Below are 16,047 nucleotides of genomic sequence, written 5' to 3' on the forward strand. Positions count from 1 at the left end.
TTTCACAGTGGAGCCTCTTCATTTCAGCCTCGCTTCACTCGTCTCTTCCCACCTGACTGAATTATTACTTGTGAAAAATTTGCTCAGATTGCACTAACCTGGGTTGCAAGTCCTCACTTCCTCACTTATTGCTGCTGGACAAAAACAAAGGCTGCCTGATTCAGAGTACAGAGTATAGTCATCTTAGATAGACAAGCTAAAGCAGAACTCCCCCATTTCTAGTGACGAGTCAGGCTTTTGGCTGTTTGAGCATCTTCTTTTCATAGTTAGGTCTCTCCATTTCAGCCTCACTACACTCGTCCTCCTCCCAAGTAAATCCTGGACAAGCCCCAAAATATTACTGTTGAGAATTGTGCTCAGATTGCACTCCCTTGAGTTGTGTGTCCTCACTTGAAGTTTGTGGATACCAATTATGGCTGCTGGATTCAGAGCACAGAGTATGGTCATCTAAAGGAGAACTTCCTCTGTCAAGTGACTAGTTGGGCTACTGGCTGCAAGGGCATCTTCTTTTTGCAGTGGGGTCTCTCTATTTCAGCCTCACTGCTCTCGCCTCTCCCTGTATGACTGAATCCTAGATGAGTCCCTAAATGTAACTGGTGAGAATTACGCTTGGATTGCACTCCCCTGGGTTGTGTGTCCTCATTTGAGGACGCTGGATGTAAACTCAGGCCTCTGGATTCAGAGTGCAGAGTATGGCCATCTTAGCCAGTCAAGTTTAAGGACAACTGCCCTTATCTAGTGACCAGTTGGACCTCTGGCTATGAGGATGGCTTTGTTTGGCAGTGTGATCCCCCTAAGTCAGCCACCTAAGTGAATCTAGGACAAGCTCCTAAATGTAACCCATGAGAAATATGCTCAGACTGCACTCCTCCTGGAGTTGTGTGTCCTCACTTGAGGCTTCTAGATGCAAACTCAGGCTGCTGGATTTAGAGTGCAGAGTACATCAAGTGTTAGCCAGCTGAGGTAAGGGAGAAGTTCCCCTGTCTAGTGTCCAGTTGGGCTTCATCTTCTTTTCACATGATTTCAGCCTCACTAAAGTTGCTGCTCAGCACCTATGTACAGCCCCTAAATGTTAACTGTGAGACTTATAATTTTATTGAGCTCCCGTGGATTGCATGTCCTTACTTAATGCTGCTGGATGCAAATTCAGGCTGCTGGATTTACAGGACAGAGTATGGCCATTTTAGCCAGTCAAGCTAAAGGAGAAGCCCCTCTGTCTAGTGACCACTTGGGTATCTGTCTGCAAATGTGTGTTCGTTTCACATTGGGGTCTGTCCATGTCAGCCTCACTATACTTGCCACTCCCGAAGTAAGTGAATCCTGGATGAGACCTTAAATGTTACAGGTGAGAAATATGCTCAGATTACACTCCTCAAAGTGTTGTGTGGACTCACTTAGTTCTGCTGCATATAAATTCACGCTGCTGGATTTAGAGGGCAGAGTATGGCTAGTCAACCTAAAGGAGAAGTCCCCCTGTCTAGTGACCAGTCGAGCTTCTGAATGTAAAGACATCTTTCCTTCAGAGTGGAGTTTCTCCATTTCAGCCTCACTTACACTTGCCTCTCCCTAACTGAATGAATCCTAAATGAGCCCACAAAATGTGAGAAATATCCTCAGATTACACTTCTGCAAGGGTTGTGTGGACTCACTTAGTCCTGCAGGATGCAAATTTAGGCCGCTGGATTTAGAGGGCAGAGTACATCAGTCTTAGCCAGTCAAGGTAAAGGAGAAGTCCCTCTGTCTAGAAACCAGTCAGGCTTCATCTCCATTTTACTCCATTTCAGCCTTGCTACACTTGTCCCTACCCACAGTGCCTTTGCTTAAGCGTACTGTGTAATTACTGCTTGTGTTTCATTCTCTCTATTTTTCTAATAAACATGCCTTTCTTGTACTCCTTAAAAAATATTGTGGGTCTGTAGACAGCTCCAAAGCAGGGCTATCTTCCACATCATACAAAACATGTAACATAAACTGCAGTGACAGCCCAATTGCTAAGACACACCAAGCCAGTGAGAGCCGCCCTCATTCGGCTTTGTGCTCAGAGTGAACTATGTCTTGTGCTCATGAACCCTACTCATCTATAAAAACAACTTCCAAAGGCATAAAAACCAGAGGCAAAGAGAACAGAAAGTACCAAGAATAAGTACGACATTAAGTCAACATTCAGCCTCTGTCTGATCTGTACTGAGAGTGTATAAGAGTTAAATACAAGAAGACTCCTTGCACATTGCAGCTGCTTTTTTATTTATGCACTAAGATGGAGCTAATTGAAAAACAGTATATGGTGTTTTGTTTGTTTCTGACCGCAGGCAGAAAACTCAACGGAATTTTCAAGCTCTAGTTATGACACCTAGCAGCTGCTACTTTGGATAAATTGCCTTCAGAAAAGTGAATGAGGTTTACTGAACATTAAATAAGGAAAAAAAAAATCTGCTTCCGCACTGGTGGAATTATTATGTTTTTTTTTTTCCCCAGAAGAAACATTTGGCATCTTCATCCCCAACAAACATATATCTACAGTAAAAGAGCTATACAGCAGAAAGTTGAAAATTCTGAATGGAGTGCTATTTTCCCATATAGGAATGCATAAAAGTAATAAACACAACGCTCCCTTGTGAATTCACCTTGTTACTCAATCCGACACTTTTCTTTCAATATCAAACATGCTTTAAAGCTCCGCACCAATAACACGAGGAACAGCCGGGTCCCAAGTGGGGTTAGCTTAGAGATCAAACATCAGCAGAACAAAGAGTCCCAATGCAGATCTCCAAGCTGAACTGCTGGGCCCCCTGACGAACCTCCTCTTGTCAGCACAAATTACCTGTGTGTGAATGGCAATGCGTTCTGCGTGGGCTCAGCTCTTGGCTCGGAGTTCTGTGTAACATCAGGGGTCGCCCTTTCATCATCAGTGCCATTGATGCTCTCTGGGGTCAGAGGGGATTGAATGTCTCCTGCTGTGGATTCCTAGAGAACAAAGAGAGAAGAAATTGTGCAAACTTGATATTTAAAATGGCAATCCCCACATTACAGCTCCAGATACATCATTTTCATAATGAAGATTGTGGGGACTGAATATGGATCACTCGAAGGAGTCACATAGTCATGTTCCATGTTATACACACAGTCAGCTTGTGCCTCATTCTGTCCATGAATATTATGACGTAAAAATAATTGAATTAACTGAGTATTTGCAAAATAACAGAAAATAAAAACTTCCAAAGAACTTCACAATTTGTATCTTATTATTTTTATTATTAGTTATTTCTATCAATTATGGAGAATCCACTGCATCCACTAAACAGTGTCATCTTCAGACAAAGGAGCAGCTTCAGCCACAGACTGCTGTCACTTTCCTGCTCCACTGACAGACTGAGGAGATCGTTCCTCCCCCACACTATGCAACTCTTCAATTCCACCCGGAGGGGATAAACGTTAACATTATTCAAAGTTATTGTCTGTTTTTACCTGCATTTTTATTACTCTTTAATTTAATATTGTTTTTTTGTATCAGTATGCTGCTGCTGGAGTATGTGAATTTCCCCTTGGGATTATCTATCTATCTATCTATCTATCTATCTATCTATCTATCTATCTATCTATCTATCTATCTATCTATCTATCTATCTATCTATCTATCTATCTATCTATCTATCTATCTATCTATCTATCTATCTATCTATCTATCTATCATTACACAGGAGCTGGAACTCTTGTGTAGAGTGCAAGGCATAGCTCAGTGTGGGATGGGATCCCTGCAGGCACTGTCATACACACCTGCAGTCATTCACAGTCTGCCTCTTTCAGGGTTAGCATAGTACACACCTTTTAAACTAAAAGGTGAGGATTGGTGCAAAAATGGCTCAGACACAGGAAACAGAGAGTGATGGTGCGAGGAACTGTATCAGAATTGGCTGATGTTAAGAGAGGTGTCCAGCAGGGGTCAATGTTCGGGCCGCTGCTATTTTTAATACATATATAAATGATTTGGAGAGGAATATAAGTAACAAGCTGGTTAAGTTTGCAGATGATACCAAGATAGGTGGATTGGAAGATAATCTTGAATCTGTTGAATCATTACAGAGAGCATACAGGCTTGGGGATAATTGTGGCAGTTGAAATTTAATGTAAGTAAATGTAAAGCATTACACAATAGGAAGTAAAAATGGTAAGTTTAAATACACAGTGGGAAGTCTGAAAATCGAAAGTACACCTCATGAGAAGGATTTAGGAGTCATAGTGGACTCTATACTATCAACTGTCAGACAGTGTGCAGAAGCCATTAATAAGACTAACAGAATGTTTGCTTATATAGCTCCCTGATATACAGAGCACAAGTCCAAGGAGGTTATTCTCAAACTTTATAATGCACTTGTGAGGCCTCATCTGGAGTACTGTGTGCAGTTTGGGTCCACAGGCTACAAAAAAGACATAGCATTGCTAGGAAAGGTCCAGAGAAGAGGAATGAGGGTGATTTCAGGGCTATAGGGGATGAATTATGAGGAAAGATTAAAAGAGCTGAGCCTTTTCAGTAAGACATGATTGAAGTGTTTAAAATTATAATGGGAATTATTGCAGTGGGCCAAGGCTGTTACTTTAAAATGAGCCATTCAAGAACACGGCAACACATTTGGAAACTTGTTTGGAATAAATTTCTCACAAACATTAGGAAGTTTTTCTTCACAAAGAGAACCACAGACACATGGAAAAAGCTAACAAACATCAGCAGAACAAAGTAATGTGGTAGACAGTAGGACTTTAGGACCTTCAAAACTCAACTTGAAGTTATTTTGGAACAATTGAGTGGATAATCTCAGTCAACATCCAAATGAGTAGAGCCTAAACCTACACTGGAGACAGCGTTTAGCTCCAAGCTTCTGTTTAATTTGCTTTGTGCCCAAAAAATAACAGAATCTATAGCAGTTTTTATCTGTAAAGATAAGAGACCTTACAATGCACCTCAGCCAACAAAGCAAGCGGGCAATTGTTGGAATTTTCAGAGCAGCCTGTGATACAAAGTGAGCATGTGAGCAAAGCAGCCACCTTGAAGTAGCTCCATAACAGCGGTGTTATCAGTTACGATGGCCGGTTCTTTTTCTTTTATGTTCCATTCATTCAATGCCACTGTCAACAAGCATCAGCTCTAGATCCTCATTTTAAAATGCTTACTTTTTCTCTGAAGACTGTCAGGACACATTTTCAAGATTGATTAACATGACTGCTACAAGTGAGCAATTGAAGATGTGTGTAACTTGTAGAATTATAGGAAGACTCGACTGTATCTTTAATTTTGACTAATTCAAGATTATTTTAAATGTCCAATAGGGGAATAAATTTGGCTAACAGTTTAGTTGAAGGGTGTTTACATGGAGATTCATTACACACAAATAGGTTATTCAATAACATTTATTATTTAAGAAGCAATATTTGATTAATTTATAATATTATTATTTGCATCATAACATCAGCAAAACCAAAAGAAATGGTTATTGACTATCACTGCACCACAGAACCTCTATGTCTGGTCACTATTCAAAAATGTGAATTCAGAGGTGGTCCACTCATACAACTACTTTGGAGGTCCACATCAATGACAGGTTGGACTAGTCTTGGAACACAGAGAAACTACCCCTCTATCCTTTCTGGATCCATTTCTGATCTTTTACTGTCTGCACCTATTCCATCAACACTAGATAGTTTTGTTCACCACTATAACACAGCCCTTCACTCAGCATTAGATAAAACAGCTCCTTTAAAACATAATGAGGTTTCCTTTAAACACTCAGCTCCTTGGTATAACTCAGAATTGCGATCTATGAAAGTAGCTGGCCGACGCCTTGAGAGAATGTCACGTAAGACTGGCCTCACTGTGCACATCCAGGCTTTCTCTGACCACCAAAGAGCTTACAGAGAAGCACTAACTTCTGCCAAGAACACCCATTATGGCAGAATAATAGAAAGTAGCCATGATAACCCAAGGGTTTTGTTCTCTGTAGTTAATAAACTACTCGAACCCGCATCTGGTCCAACTACCTCTTCTACTGAAGTCTGTGAGGAATTCCTCCACTTTTTCCGTAACAAAATTAAAGATCTAAATAATTCAACTAACAAATACATAATCTGTTTATATCTCTCCCTGTTTTCCCACTCCATCCAGCTCCTTCTCTAAGTTCTCACCAGTCACATCTACGTTTGTTAATAACCTGCTTTATAAGATGAGGCCGACTACTTGTGTACTGGACCCCATCCCCACCACACTACTTAAATCCTGCCTTCATGCCATAATCCCGACTGTTACAACAATAATAAACTCATCCCTTGACACTGGCTCTGTGCCGCTCACTTTTAAAATTGCTTCTGTAACCCCAATGTTAAAAAAGTCTGGCCTTGATGCTGACAATCTTAACAATTTCCGGCCTATTTCCCACTTACCTTTCCTGTCAAAAGTTCTTGAGCGTGTTGTAGCTTCCCAACTCACCAATTACCTAACCTCTAATAATTTGATGGAACCCTTTCAGTCTGGTTTCAGGGCGCGGCACAGCTGTGAAACTGCTCTGCTACGGGTAACCAATGATTTGCTTATGGCAGCAGACTCTGGACAAACTAGCATATTAATTCTGTTAGACCTCAGTGCAGCATTTGACACTGTTAAACATGACATCCTACTGTCCAGAATGGAGAACATGCTGGGTATCTCTGGCACTGCCCTCCAGTGGTTCAAGTCCTATCTGACTGATAGGCAAGAGTTTGTTAGTCTTGGCAACAGCAGATCCAGCTCAGCACCAGTCACACAAGGAGTCCCTCAGGGCTCTGTCCTCGGTCCTCTGCTTTTCTGTATTTACATGCTTCCCCCTCACCATATTATCCGTAGTTATGGATTGGGTTATCATTTTTATGCAGATAATACTTCAATGTTAAAAGTGGAACTTCATCAGAGCTTTCTCAGCTCACAACCTGCCTTAGTGAAATTAAAACCTGGATGGAGCAAAACTCTTTAAAATTAAATTGCAATAAAACTGAACTCCTGCAAATTAGGACTAAAATGCAACTTAATAAAATGAGCTCCTTCCCAGTCCATCTTGGCAGTGATCTCATCAGACCTGCCTCTACTGTAAAAAATCTTGGTGTCATTTTTGATTCCTCACTCACTTATTCCGCCCACATAAATCACATTAAGAAACTTTCTTACTTTCACCTCCGTAACATATCACGTGTTCGCTCCTTCCTCTCCTTCTCTAATGCTGAGAAACTTGTCCATGCTTTTATCACATCCCGCATCGATTATTGTAATTCCCTACTGGCAGGTGCCCCTTCTAATCTTATATCACAGCTCCAGCTTATTCAAAACTCAGCTGCAAGAGTCCTTACTCAAACCAGCAGCAGCGAGCACATCACACCCATCCTGCTCCATCTCCACTGGCTCCCTGTGTCCTACAGAATCGAATATAAAATCCTACTAATAACCTACAAAGCTTTAAATAACCTCACGCCAAACTACATCAGTGACCTTCTCCATCACTATGTGCCTGCCCGCCCACTAAGGTCCTCTGATTCTGGCAATCTTGTTGTACCCCACACTAATCTACACTCCATGGGTGACAGGGCCTTCAGCTGTATAGCGCCCAGACTCTGGAATGACCTACCAAAATTAATCAAGTCAGCTGACTCCATGAATTCTTTTAAAAAACAACTCAAAACTCATCTGTTCAGGAAGGCTTTTAGCTCTACTTGACTTTATTACCTTTCTTTCAGTTTACTTCTCTGTCGAGTTGCTCATGTAACCTGTATGTGTGTGCGAGACCATCAATTATGTTGTCTGTTTTTTTTTCAGAATTTACTGTCTTAATCTTCTTTGTTTATTTATCTGGTTTGTACAATGCTATATACTGTATATTCTGCCGTTCTTTATTTATTCTGTAAGTGCCTTGAGCATGGGAAAGGCGCTATATAAATAAAATGTATTATTATTATTATTATTATTACTACATTAAAAAAGGCAGAGCAGGCTCTTTTTAGTTAGGAGACTGTGTTCTTTTAATGTGGAAAGTGACATCCTTCACATCTTCTACAACTTTGTGATGGCCAATGTAATTTTCTGTGCTGTGTTGTGCTGGGATGGTAACACAACCTCAAGAGAGGCCTACCGAATCAACGGGCTAATTAAAGTGGCAGGCTCAGTTATGAGACGCAGACACATTCTGGAGCCCCTGGAGGTCGTAGCAAAGGGGCGAATGAAAACAAAATTGAGTGCCATTATGAACAATGCTGCACATCCTCTCTGTGACATATTAACACTGAGGACTTTCAGACAATTAATCATTCATCAAAAGTGAGTCAAGAAATGTCACGGGGTTCCTTTAGAGACCAACAGCAATATGCCTGTATAGCACCTCACTGTTGACTGTGACTGCCAAGGCAGGTATTTGCTTCCTTTTTAAATTTTATTTCATTTTTAGTCATTCTGATAAGTGTTCAGACCATAGTGTGTGTGTGTATATATATATTTATCTATCTATCTATTTACATATTTATTTACTTAAGGAGCTTCTGTAAAAACATCAAATTTCCTCGAGGACAAAATCGATCTATCTATCTATCTATCTGGGTACCACAGTGGTCAATGCTGCTGATTCATGGGTCACTTGTCCTGGGTTCAAAGCCAGAGCCTGATTGTTGTTCATGTGGAGTCACACATCTGCATGGGCTCTCCTCTCACAGGTTAGGTTACATGATGATTCAAACTGGCCCTGTGTGTGTGTGTGTGTGTGTGTACCCTCTCAATGACTGGTACCTGGCCCAGGGTTGCTTCTTGCCTGTATCAGGTCTTGTCCACTGGTGACCCTGGACCAGATGAAGTGGGTTTTGAATGTTATAACAGGAGTGGGCTGGAGAAACGAAAAAGATCATTAATCGAGGGGACAGCACCTAAAAATACCTATTCGATAGCACAGAACTTCGATCCAGTATTGTATAAAGGTGTTACTTTTCAGCGACTTCCTCATGTTACAAGCCAACGTTGCTTTTTATTTAAATACGTGTCTCTTGGCACTTTCAGTTTGTTGCTTTCAAAAAATGATTATTCAACTTTGTGGGTTTAGAAAACCTGCTGTGTGTTCTCTCATAATTACACTCAACTACAGAAAATGTCATGACTTGTAAGGACTGCAGTTAGAGACCTGATTGTAGTGGTATGAAGGAGTGCAGGTGCTGTTTTCATAAAGAAAGGGGCCTGATTTCAAAATGACAAGCATTAGGCTTTGCATTTAATGGCAGTAAAATGGCTCTTTAAATTGGCTTTCTGTACGCAACAGCTGCATATTCCTCCATTTGGGCCAAAAGAATTTCACAAATTTGCAAGTGCCAAGCAAGTGTAAATAAATAAATGAATACATAATGTGCTTACACAATTCAAAGTGGAACACACTGAACTGAGCTTTGGGGCACAGACGATAATGCCATGTCAGCAAGCAAAACTGCTTTGATACATGAGAGCAGATCATTTTGGATTAAAATTTAAAAAAAAAATACAAACTCAATACTATCAATAATGTAAAATGTAGGCCACTCCACAGCATCTGCAAATCTTTAGCTAGAAACACTCAGATGTTCATCCATTTTCTCATTCAGCTTTATTTATCCATGTTGGGGCAGTGGCGGACCGTCAGCGCCTGCAAGGCCTTCTCTGCTGGCCTAAAAAAATATCTGAATCACAAACTGATGTTAATCATATTTTGTCCATGAATACTTATTAAATACAGTAATTCCAAATAGTCTGTCTGCTTCCTTTCATAGCTTTTCATTGCTTCCAGACATGTATTTTCGTATTAAAGCATTTAACCAATCACATTTCAGCCATCATTTGTTGCCAGGCAGGGTCAAAGTCAAAGACGTCTGCCCGGAGGTCTTCACAATCCATTCTGCAGGCCCTCTAACACAAAATAAATGGCGATTAAACTGTTGCTTCAACCAATCAGATTTTGAGTTGGTTTCACTAGGGCCCTCTAGCAGGCGTACGGCAACGTCACCGTATTCAGACCCATTGACAGAGTAATTGAACTGTTTTTGAGGAAAGAGAGGAGGATGGATTTTGTTTACAAATAATCTGAATTTTTGGTGAGTAAAATGTTGAGATTTTCCTAAATAATATTGCAAATTTATGACTTATTATTGTTTTTTTTTATGTGTGCGCGGCTGTAGCTGCAGTAGAAAGGAACTTGTTCACCCCTGGTTTGTCTGTTCAATAAAGACATTTATTGTGGCTACAGGAGTTATCTATCTGCGATGCAACGGCTCTTTATACTGTATATCTGCATATTAAGATGGTTTTTATAACCGTAAATTAGTTTTTGAGGGGCGGGTTGATTCAGACGGAGCACTACTGAAGGCCTAGGTGTGAAATGCACGGTCCACCACTGTGATGGGGTCAGGAGGAGCTGATGCCTGTCCTGGTGGATTTCTTATGTTTTACACCAGGATTGTTGCCCTGGAGAACTGGAATGAAGAGCTGGACTCTACAGCTGGCAACTGGGAAGTCTGGGCTGACCTGCTTGACATGCTGCCATTGTGACCCTCACCAGGACAGCACATTTAAGAAGATGAGATAAGAAAAAGATACAGTCAATTTTCCAAAATGTGTGCAATCTTAAGGTGTGAAACAATACTCAGTAAAGTTTTAAGCCTTTTGTTTCAAGTGTCCTTAGACTCCCATTATAAGTCACTGGGGAAGATTGTTATTTTTCAAATGATACATAATGTCTCTCATAACAACATCCATCTCTGGGGCAAATTTATCTATGCCATGATTGTGAAAAAACAACTCTGGCTTCAAAAATGGCACGCCTGTCCTTTAATAAAGGGGTCTTTTGGTATATTCTGACCACCCTGACATTTACGTGGGTTTTGGAATTCAATGAAAGTGTTCTTTACTGATCAGTGCAGTCATATTTATTCTTGTTGTAATTAAAACACAATAATAATGAATTACATTTATATGGTGCTTTTCATAGACAGAAGAGAACCACTTCAGCCACCACCATTGTGTAGCACCCACCTGGATGATGTGATGGCAGCCATTACTGTATCACTACACTCACCACGCATTAGCTGTTAGGAGGTGAAGTGGAGAGAGAGACAGCCGATTAGAGACAGGAATGATTAGGGGGTCGGAACGGACAAGGCCATGATGGCCAATTTAGACCGGGCATCGGGATACACCCTACTCTTTATGAAGGATGCCCAAGGATCTTTAATGACCACAGAGAATGAGGACCTTGATTTTACATCTCTTCCTAAGGATGGTGCCCCCCGTCACTGCACTGGGATCCACGCTCAGACCACAGGGTAAGCGCCCCCTGCTGGCCTCACCAACATCTCTTCCAGCAGCAACCCAAGCTTTTCCTAGATGCTATCCCATCCAAGTACTGGCCAGGCCTGAACATGCTTAGCTTTAGGTGGATGACCTGTTCTATTGTGCAGGCGGTATGTCTGCTGACATTGTGCCATTTAATTATTCATTTTACTTTTAATTTCTTACAGTTCAAAGAAAATTAACAGTGTCCTAAACTTTTCATTTTTATTCTACTATGGCTTTTCAGTGCATTGATTGAAACCTTCTCAATCTGTTAAAGCTGCATCAGAAGAGTCAAATACCCAATATTAAACAAAGACCACATTTCTGAACATACTTTGCTATTTGAGTTTATGAATTTGAGATGTTCCCAGCCCCAAAATAGCAAGCATTAATATTGGTTAAATGTCCATCCATTTTTCTGACCACAATGCCACAAGATAGGAAGCTGGAGTCAACCTGCAAAGTGGTGAAAGTTCATCACAGACAGTGGCATAGCTAGGGGTGGGCGGAGGGGACGGTCCGCCGCAGGTGGCACATTTTTGGAGGCGGCATTATTGGCCAAAAGGCTCAGCACAATTCGTGTGTAAGCAGCAGGGTTCGGAAAAATATCACTCATGAATGAAAAAATAAAATTCTATGATTTTTATCCACAAATGCTTCAAAAATGATTTTCAGACTGTCGTTCTGTGGCGGCATCAGACACAGCAGTTGAAATTTATGAGGCAATAACAAAAATAAATATAAACATTACACCAATAATAATTTCTAGGAAGATAAACAACTAATTTACAATTTATAATTTCGTTTTCTTATCAATCCGAATGCGTTCTTGCTCTGCACAGAAAACATCCCCACCTATCACTTGTACACTACACTGGTTTTGGTTTTCGCAGCGTAATTATATTAAACTAATAATTAGAACACGGCTTATCAGTGCGTCTATACTATATTCTTGTCTTGTTGATGCTTATAAATAATTATATGTGAAAAATTATTGCTTTTTCTCTATATGTGAATAAATCTATGCAACATTTACTTTAATTTTTCTCTAAACGTCATTTTAATTTTCTGTTTAAATAGGTTAACATATTCAGATATGTTGGAGGGTGGCAAATTGAAGCACCGCCCCGAGCACCACGAACTCGAGCTACGCCACTGATCAGAGCATATGGGATCAGTTTAGAACTGCAAATTAACAAAAAATGTGTGTCTTTACGAGAAGGTTCAAAACCAAGATTCTGGGGAAGTGGCAACCAGTGCACCTACTTAGACTCAACTGAGGCGCACAAGTCATCCATCCATTATCAAGTGTGGTTAATCAAGTTCAGGGGCACAGGGTTAAGAACCTGTCCTGGCACCAATGTCTACATCAGAGCCACAGGTATCTGAAACAAATTCCGCATGTTGGAAAATACAAGCATGAATGTATGAACTGCATGAATACGGCGATGATGTTTCATTTTGGAAGGCAAAGCTGAGTTAAGTGTTTGTTTAAGATTATCAGAATAAAGACTGACACTAAAGGATTTAGATTAACAAAAACATGGAGACAATTCAACAAAGTGGGGACACCACAAATGTTTGATGTTGTTTTTAATCAAATATTCCCATATATGGCTTCCTAACTCCCCACTAAAACATAAATAAACCCTGTCTGCTCATCTTTGCATTATCTTCTCCTTCTTCTATGCTGGATTCTTTATGATCAGATCTTTACTGGCTACCAAAAACTCCTTACACTATAGCTACCAGGCTGAGATCTTCATAAAACTCTGTAAGTTTTTGTTCATACAGTATATGGAAGGCACAGTGATTAGGTCTTGTTCTTCACAGCTCTATAGTACTGGATTCAAATCCTGCCCAGGAAACTATCTGTGTGGAGTTGGCATGGTCTCCCTATTTCATTGTGTGGTTTTCTCTTGAATTCTGATTTGCTACCAACATCCAAAAGACATGCAATTTAGCTTGTTGTGTGCCAAGGTATCTGCCAGTGTCAGTACTGCTAGGAGGGGTTATGGCTCCTGGCCCCACAGCACAGGCAAATTTTAGAAAATGGGTGGATGGATGTGCATGCTTATTTTTTACAGCAGCTCTATCTTCCTCACTCCCAGCTATTGTCTATCTTTATTCATATACATGGACACCGACTTACAGGCTACAACATAAATAATAATCCAGTAATAATAAAAAAAATAATAATAACAATAATAAGAAGAAGACGAAGAAGAATCCTTGAACTAGCATAGCATAAGAGGTGAAAATTAGCATGACCCAAAAATCAGAACTGTGACACTTTTACATGTATGTAGCTTTAGCAGCCTGCAGCAACATATGGACTTGAATGCAGCTAGTATGGACTTTCCAATTCATTTCTACCATTATGATATTTCTAACATGCTCTGTGATTAATTTTAGGTTCGGTGAAGCAGCTGTCTCGACGCCTTGCCATAGTCTCGTATTCCTAAAACGCCTGGAATTCTGAAGGCCCACACGCAGCACGGTGCCTGCCTATTCTAGACACTTTCCCACTTCCCCACTATAGCAAATTTATAATCAAGGCAGTTCCAAAAATGGATGCCTGGAAAGCTGTATCCTCTTCAGCTATTGGGGCTCCAGAACATCCAACACAGAGCCATGCTGAGGTTCAAATGATTCAAGTACTCCAGGAGAGAAGGCTGTAGGCCAGGAACTTATGGGCACAGCTTCAGATCTGTACCCAGCTGCTCCACAAGGCAGATTTACATACATGGCAAAAGAAAGGTACCACCTGCTGTGTGTTTATAGCCATGTGAGTCCAAAAATTGCATGGCTCTTTAAAGCCATTAGGGAATAAACATGCATGATAGTCTTTCATAGAAGCTCTCTCTCTTTCTCTGATTTTTTTCCTAGTTTTTTTAAAAAAATGTTTTAACAAGTATTAATTATTAACGTTACGATTATATGTTATCTGGCATCTGGCTTGTCACTATAAATTTTTAAACTGACTTTTTAAATGAAGATATGCTGCTGTCGTCACAAACTCAAGCATTGGCTTGTCTCAACTGCATTTCGGACAAGCTGTGAACTTGAGAGATGTCACAGGGTGGGAGTAAAGGATCTGATGTCTTCCTTATGTCTACAACATCTATGATCATAACAGACTCGGAGGAATGTAAAGTGGGTTATATTAAATATTCCCATACTCAGCTGGTAGCACTGCGATCACTATTGCCTAGGGAGCTCTGTTACAATGGAAAAGCAGCTCATCTGAGGATGGAAAGGGTGAAGAGTCACAGTGAAGATAGAAGTACGTTGGAGAGGTTTCAGATCTGGCCTGCCCCCAAATAATGTGGAATATTCAATCACTTTTAAATAATTTGGACAAATTGTTACTGTCTAGAGAGATAAGTTAATCATCATTGTTAAAGTTTACTAGTTCAAAAGCAGAAATGATTCTCTCTGTTATCCAACACTTTCATAATGAATCATTCTGATCCTAGAATGCTGATAACTTCAATCAGGGAAACTTTGGAAGGAATAGCATGTTCCTTTTGTACAATACAATACAATACAATTTATTTTTGTATAGCCCAAAATCACACAAGAAGTGCCACAATGGGCTTTAACAGGCCCTGCCTCTTGACAGCCCCCTAGCCTTGACTCTATAAGAAGACAAGGAAAAACTCCCAAAAAAACCCTTGTAGGGAAAAAATGGAAGAAACCTTGGGAAACGCAGTTCAAAGAGAGACCCCTTTCCAGGTAGGCTGGGCGTGCAGTGGGTGTCAAAAAGAAGGGGGTCAATACAATACAATATATAGAACAGAATAAATCCTCAATACTGTATAAAAAATAAACATTTTACAAGTACAGAGCAGAATTTAACAGTAGATGATATCACATAATATGATTTGGATTTGTTTAGAGTCCTGGAGACCTCAGCTATCAAGCTGCCTCCCCTATTTGGCCAGTGCTGGGCCAGCCAATCCGATGAAAGGACCACTCTACCCCACGATTCCTGTGATCCTCCATCAGGGATGACTTTACCTTAGGCAAGCAAAACAACTTGGCAGGTGGGCAGTGGCACCAAGTGCCACATTTGAGTACCAAGAAGAGAAACAGAATAAGTGAGGGTTAGTAACAAATTGTAACTATCATGTTACTTATGTTTTAGTGCTAATGACTAACAACAGAGGTGCAGTCTGTACAGTTAATCAGCAGCTCTAGTCAGGGTATGCTAAACTGAAGTAGTGAGTCTTCAGCCGGGATTTAAAAGCTGAGACCAAAGGGGCATCTCTTATAGTAGCAGGCAGACCATTCCACAGTTTAGGGGGTGTTTTGTAGACACCACAAGCTGGACCTGCTCTGTTCAAATGTTACATGTGGCACAACTGGAAAGATCTGACAATGCGTTACCGCCACCTTGTGAGGCCACGGTGCCCACAACCAATGGACACCCTTGTTGGGGCATCTTATAGTTCATGACTGAGATGCAGCAGCAGCAAGTAAGATGGCAGGCATGACTTTCAAGTGCAGAAAGTGTATATTATTAATTAAAGGAAGGAGAATTAAAGTATCACAGTGCATCCAATAGTCCCTCTGCAAAGACCTCAGCATCATGTCTTGCAACCATGGAATTCTTCACTTGACAAATTAAATTATTACAATAACACCTCTGTGATGAAGACCTCAAAAATCTCCATACCCATGCCACAACACGACGG

General features: G+C 40.6%; 1 protein-coding gene across 1 annotated transcript in view; it reads right to left on the minus strand.

Annotated features, from left to right (window-relative positions):
* Positions 1–16,047, minus strand: part of homer1b (homer scaffold protein 1b) — a 284,062-nt gene that overhangs the window by 49,289 nt on the left and 218,726 nt on the right. The window contains exon 5 of the mRNA XM_028805720.2: positions 2,822–2,964. Within this exon, the coding sequence (XP_028661553.1) occupies positions 2,822–2,964 (143 nt within the window). The remainder of the gene's footprint in view (positions 1–2,821; positions 2,965–16,047) is intronic.

This window comes from Erpetoichthys calabaricus, chromosome 7 (genome assembly GCF_900747795.2).
Source record: "Erpetoichthys calabaricus chromosome 7, fErpCal1.3, whole genome shotgun sequence".
In the NCBI taxonomy this organism is placed as follows: Eukaryota; Metazoa; Chordata; class Cladistia; order Polypteriformes; family Polypteridae; genus Erpetoichthys; species Erpetoichthys calabaricus.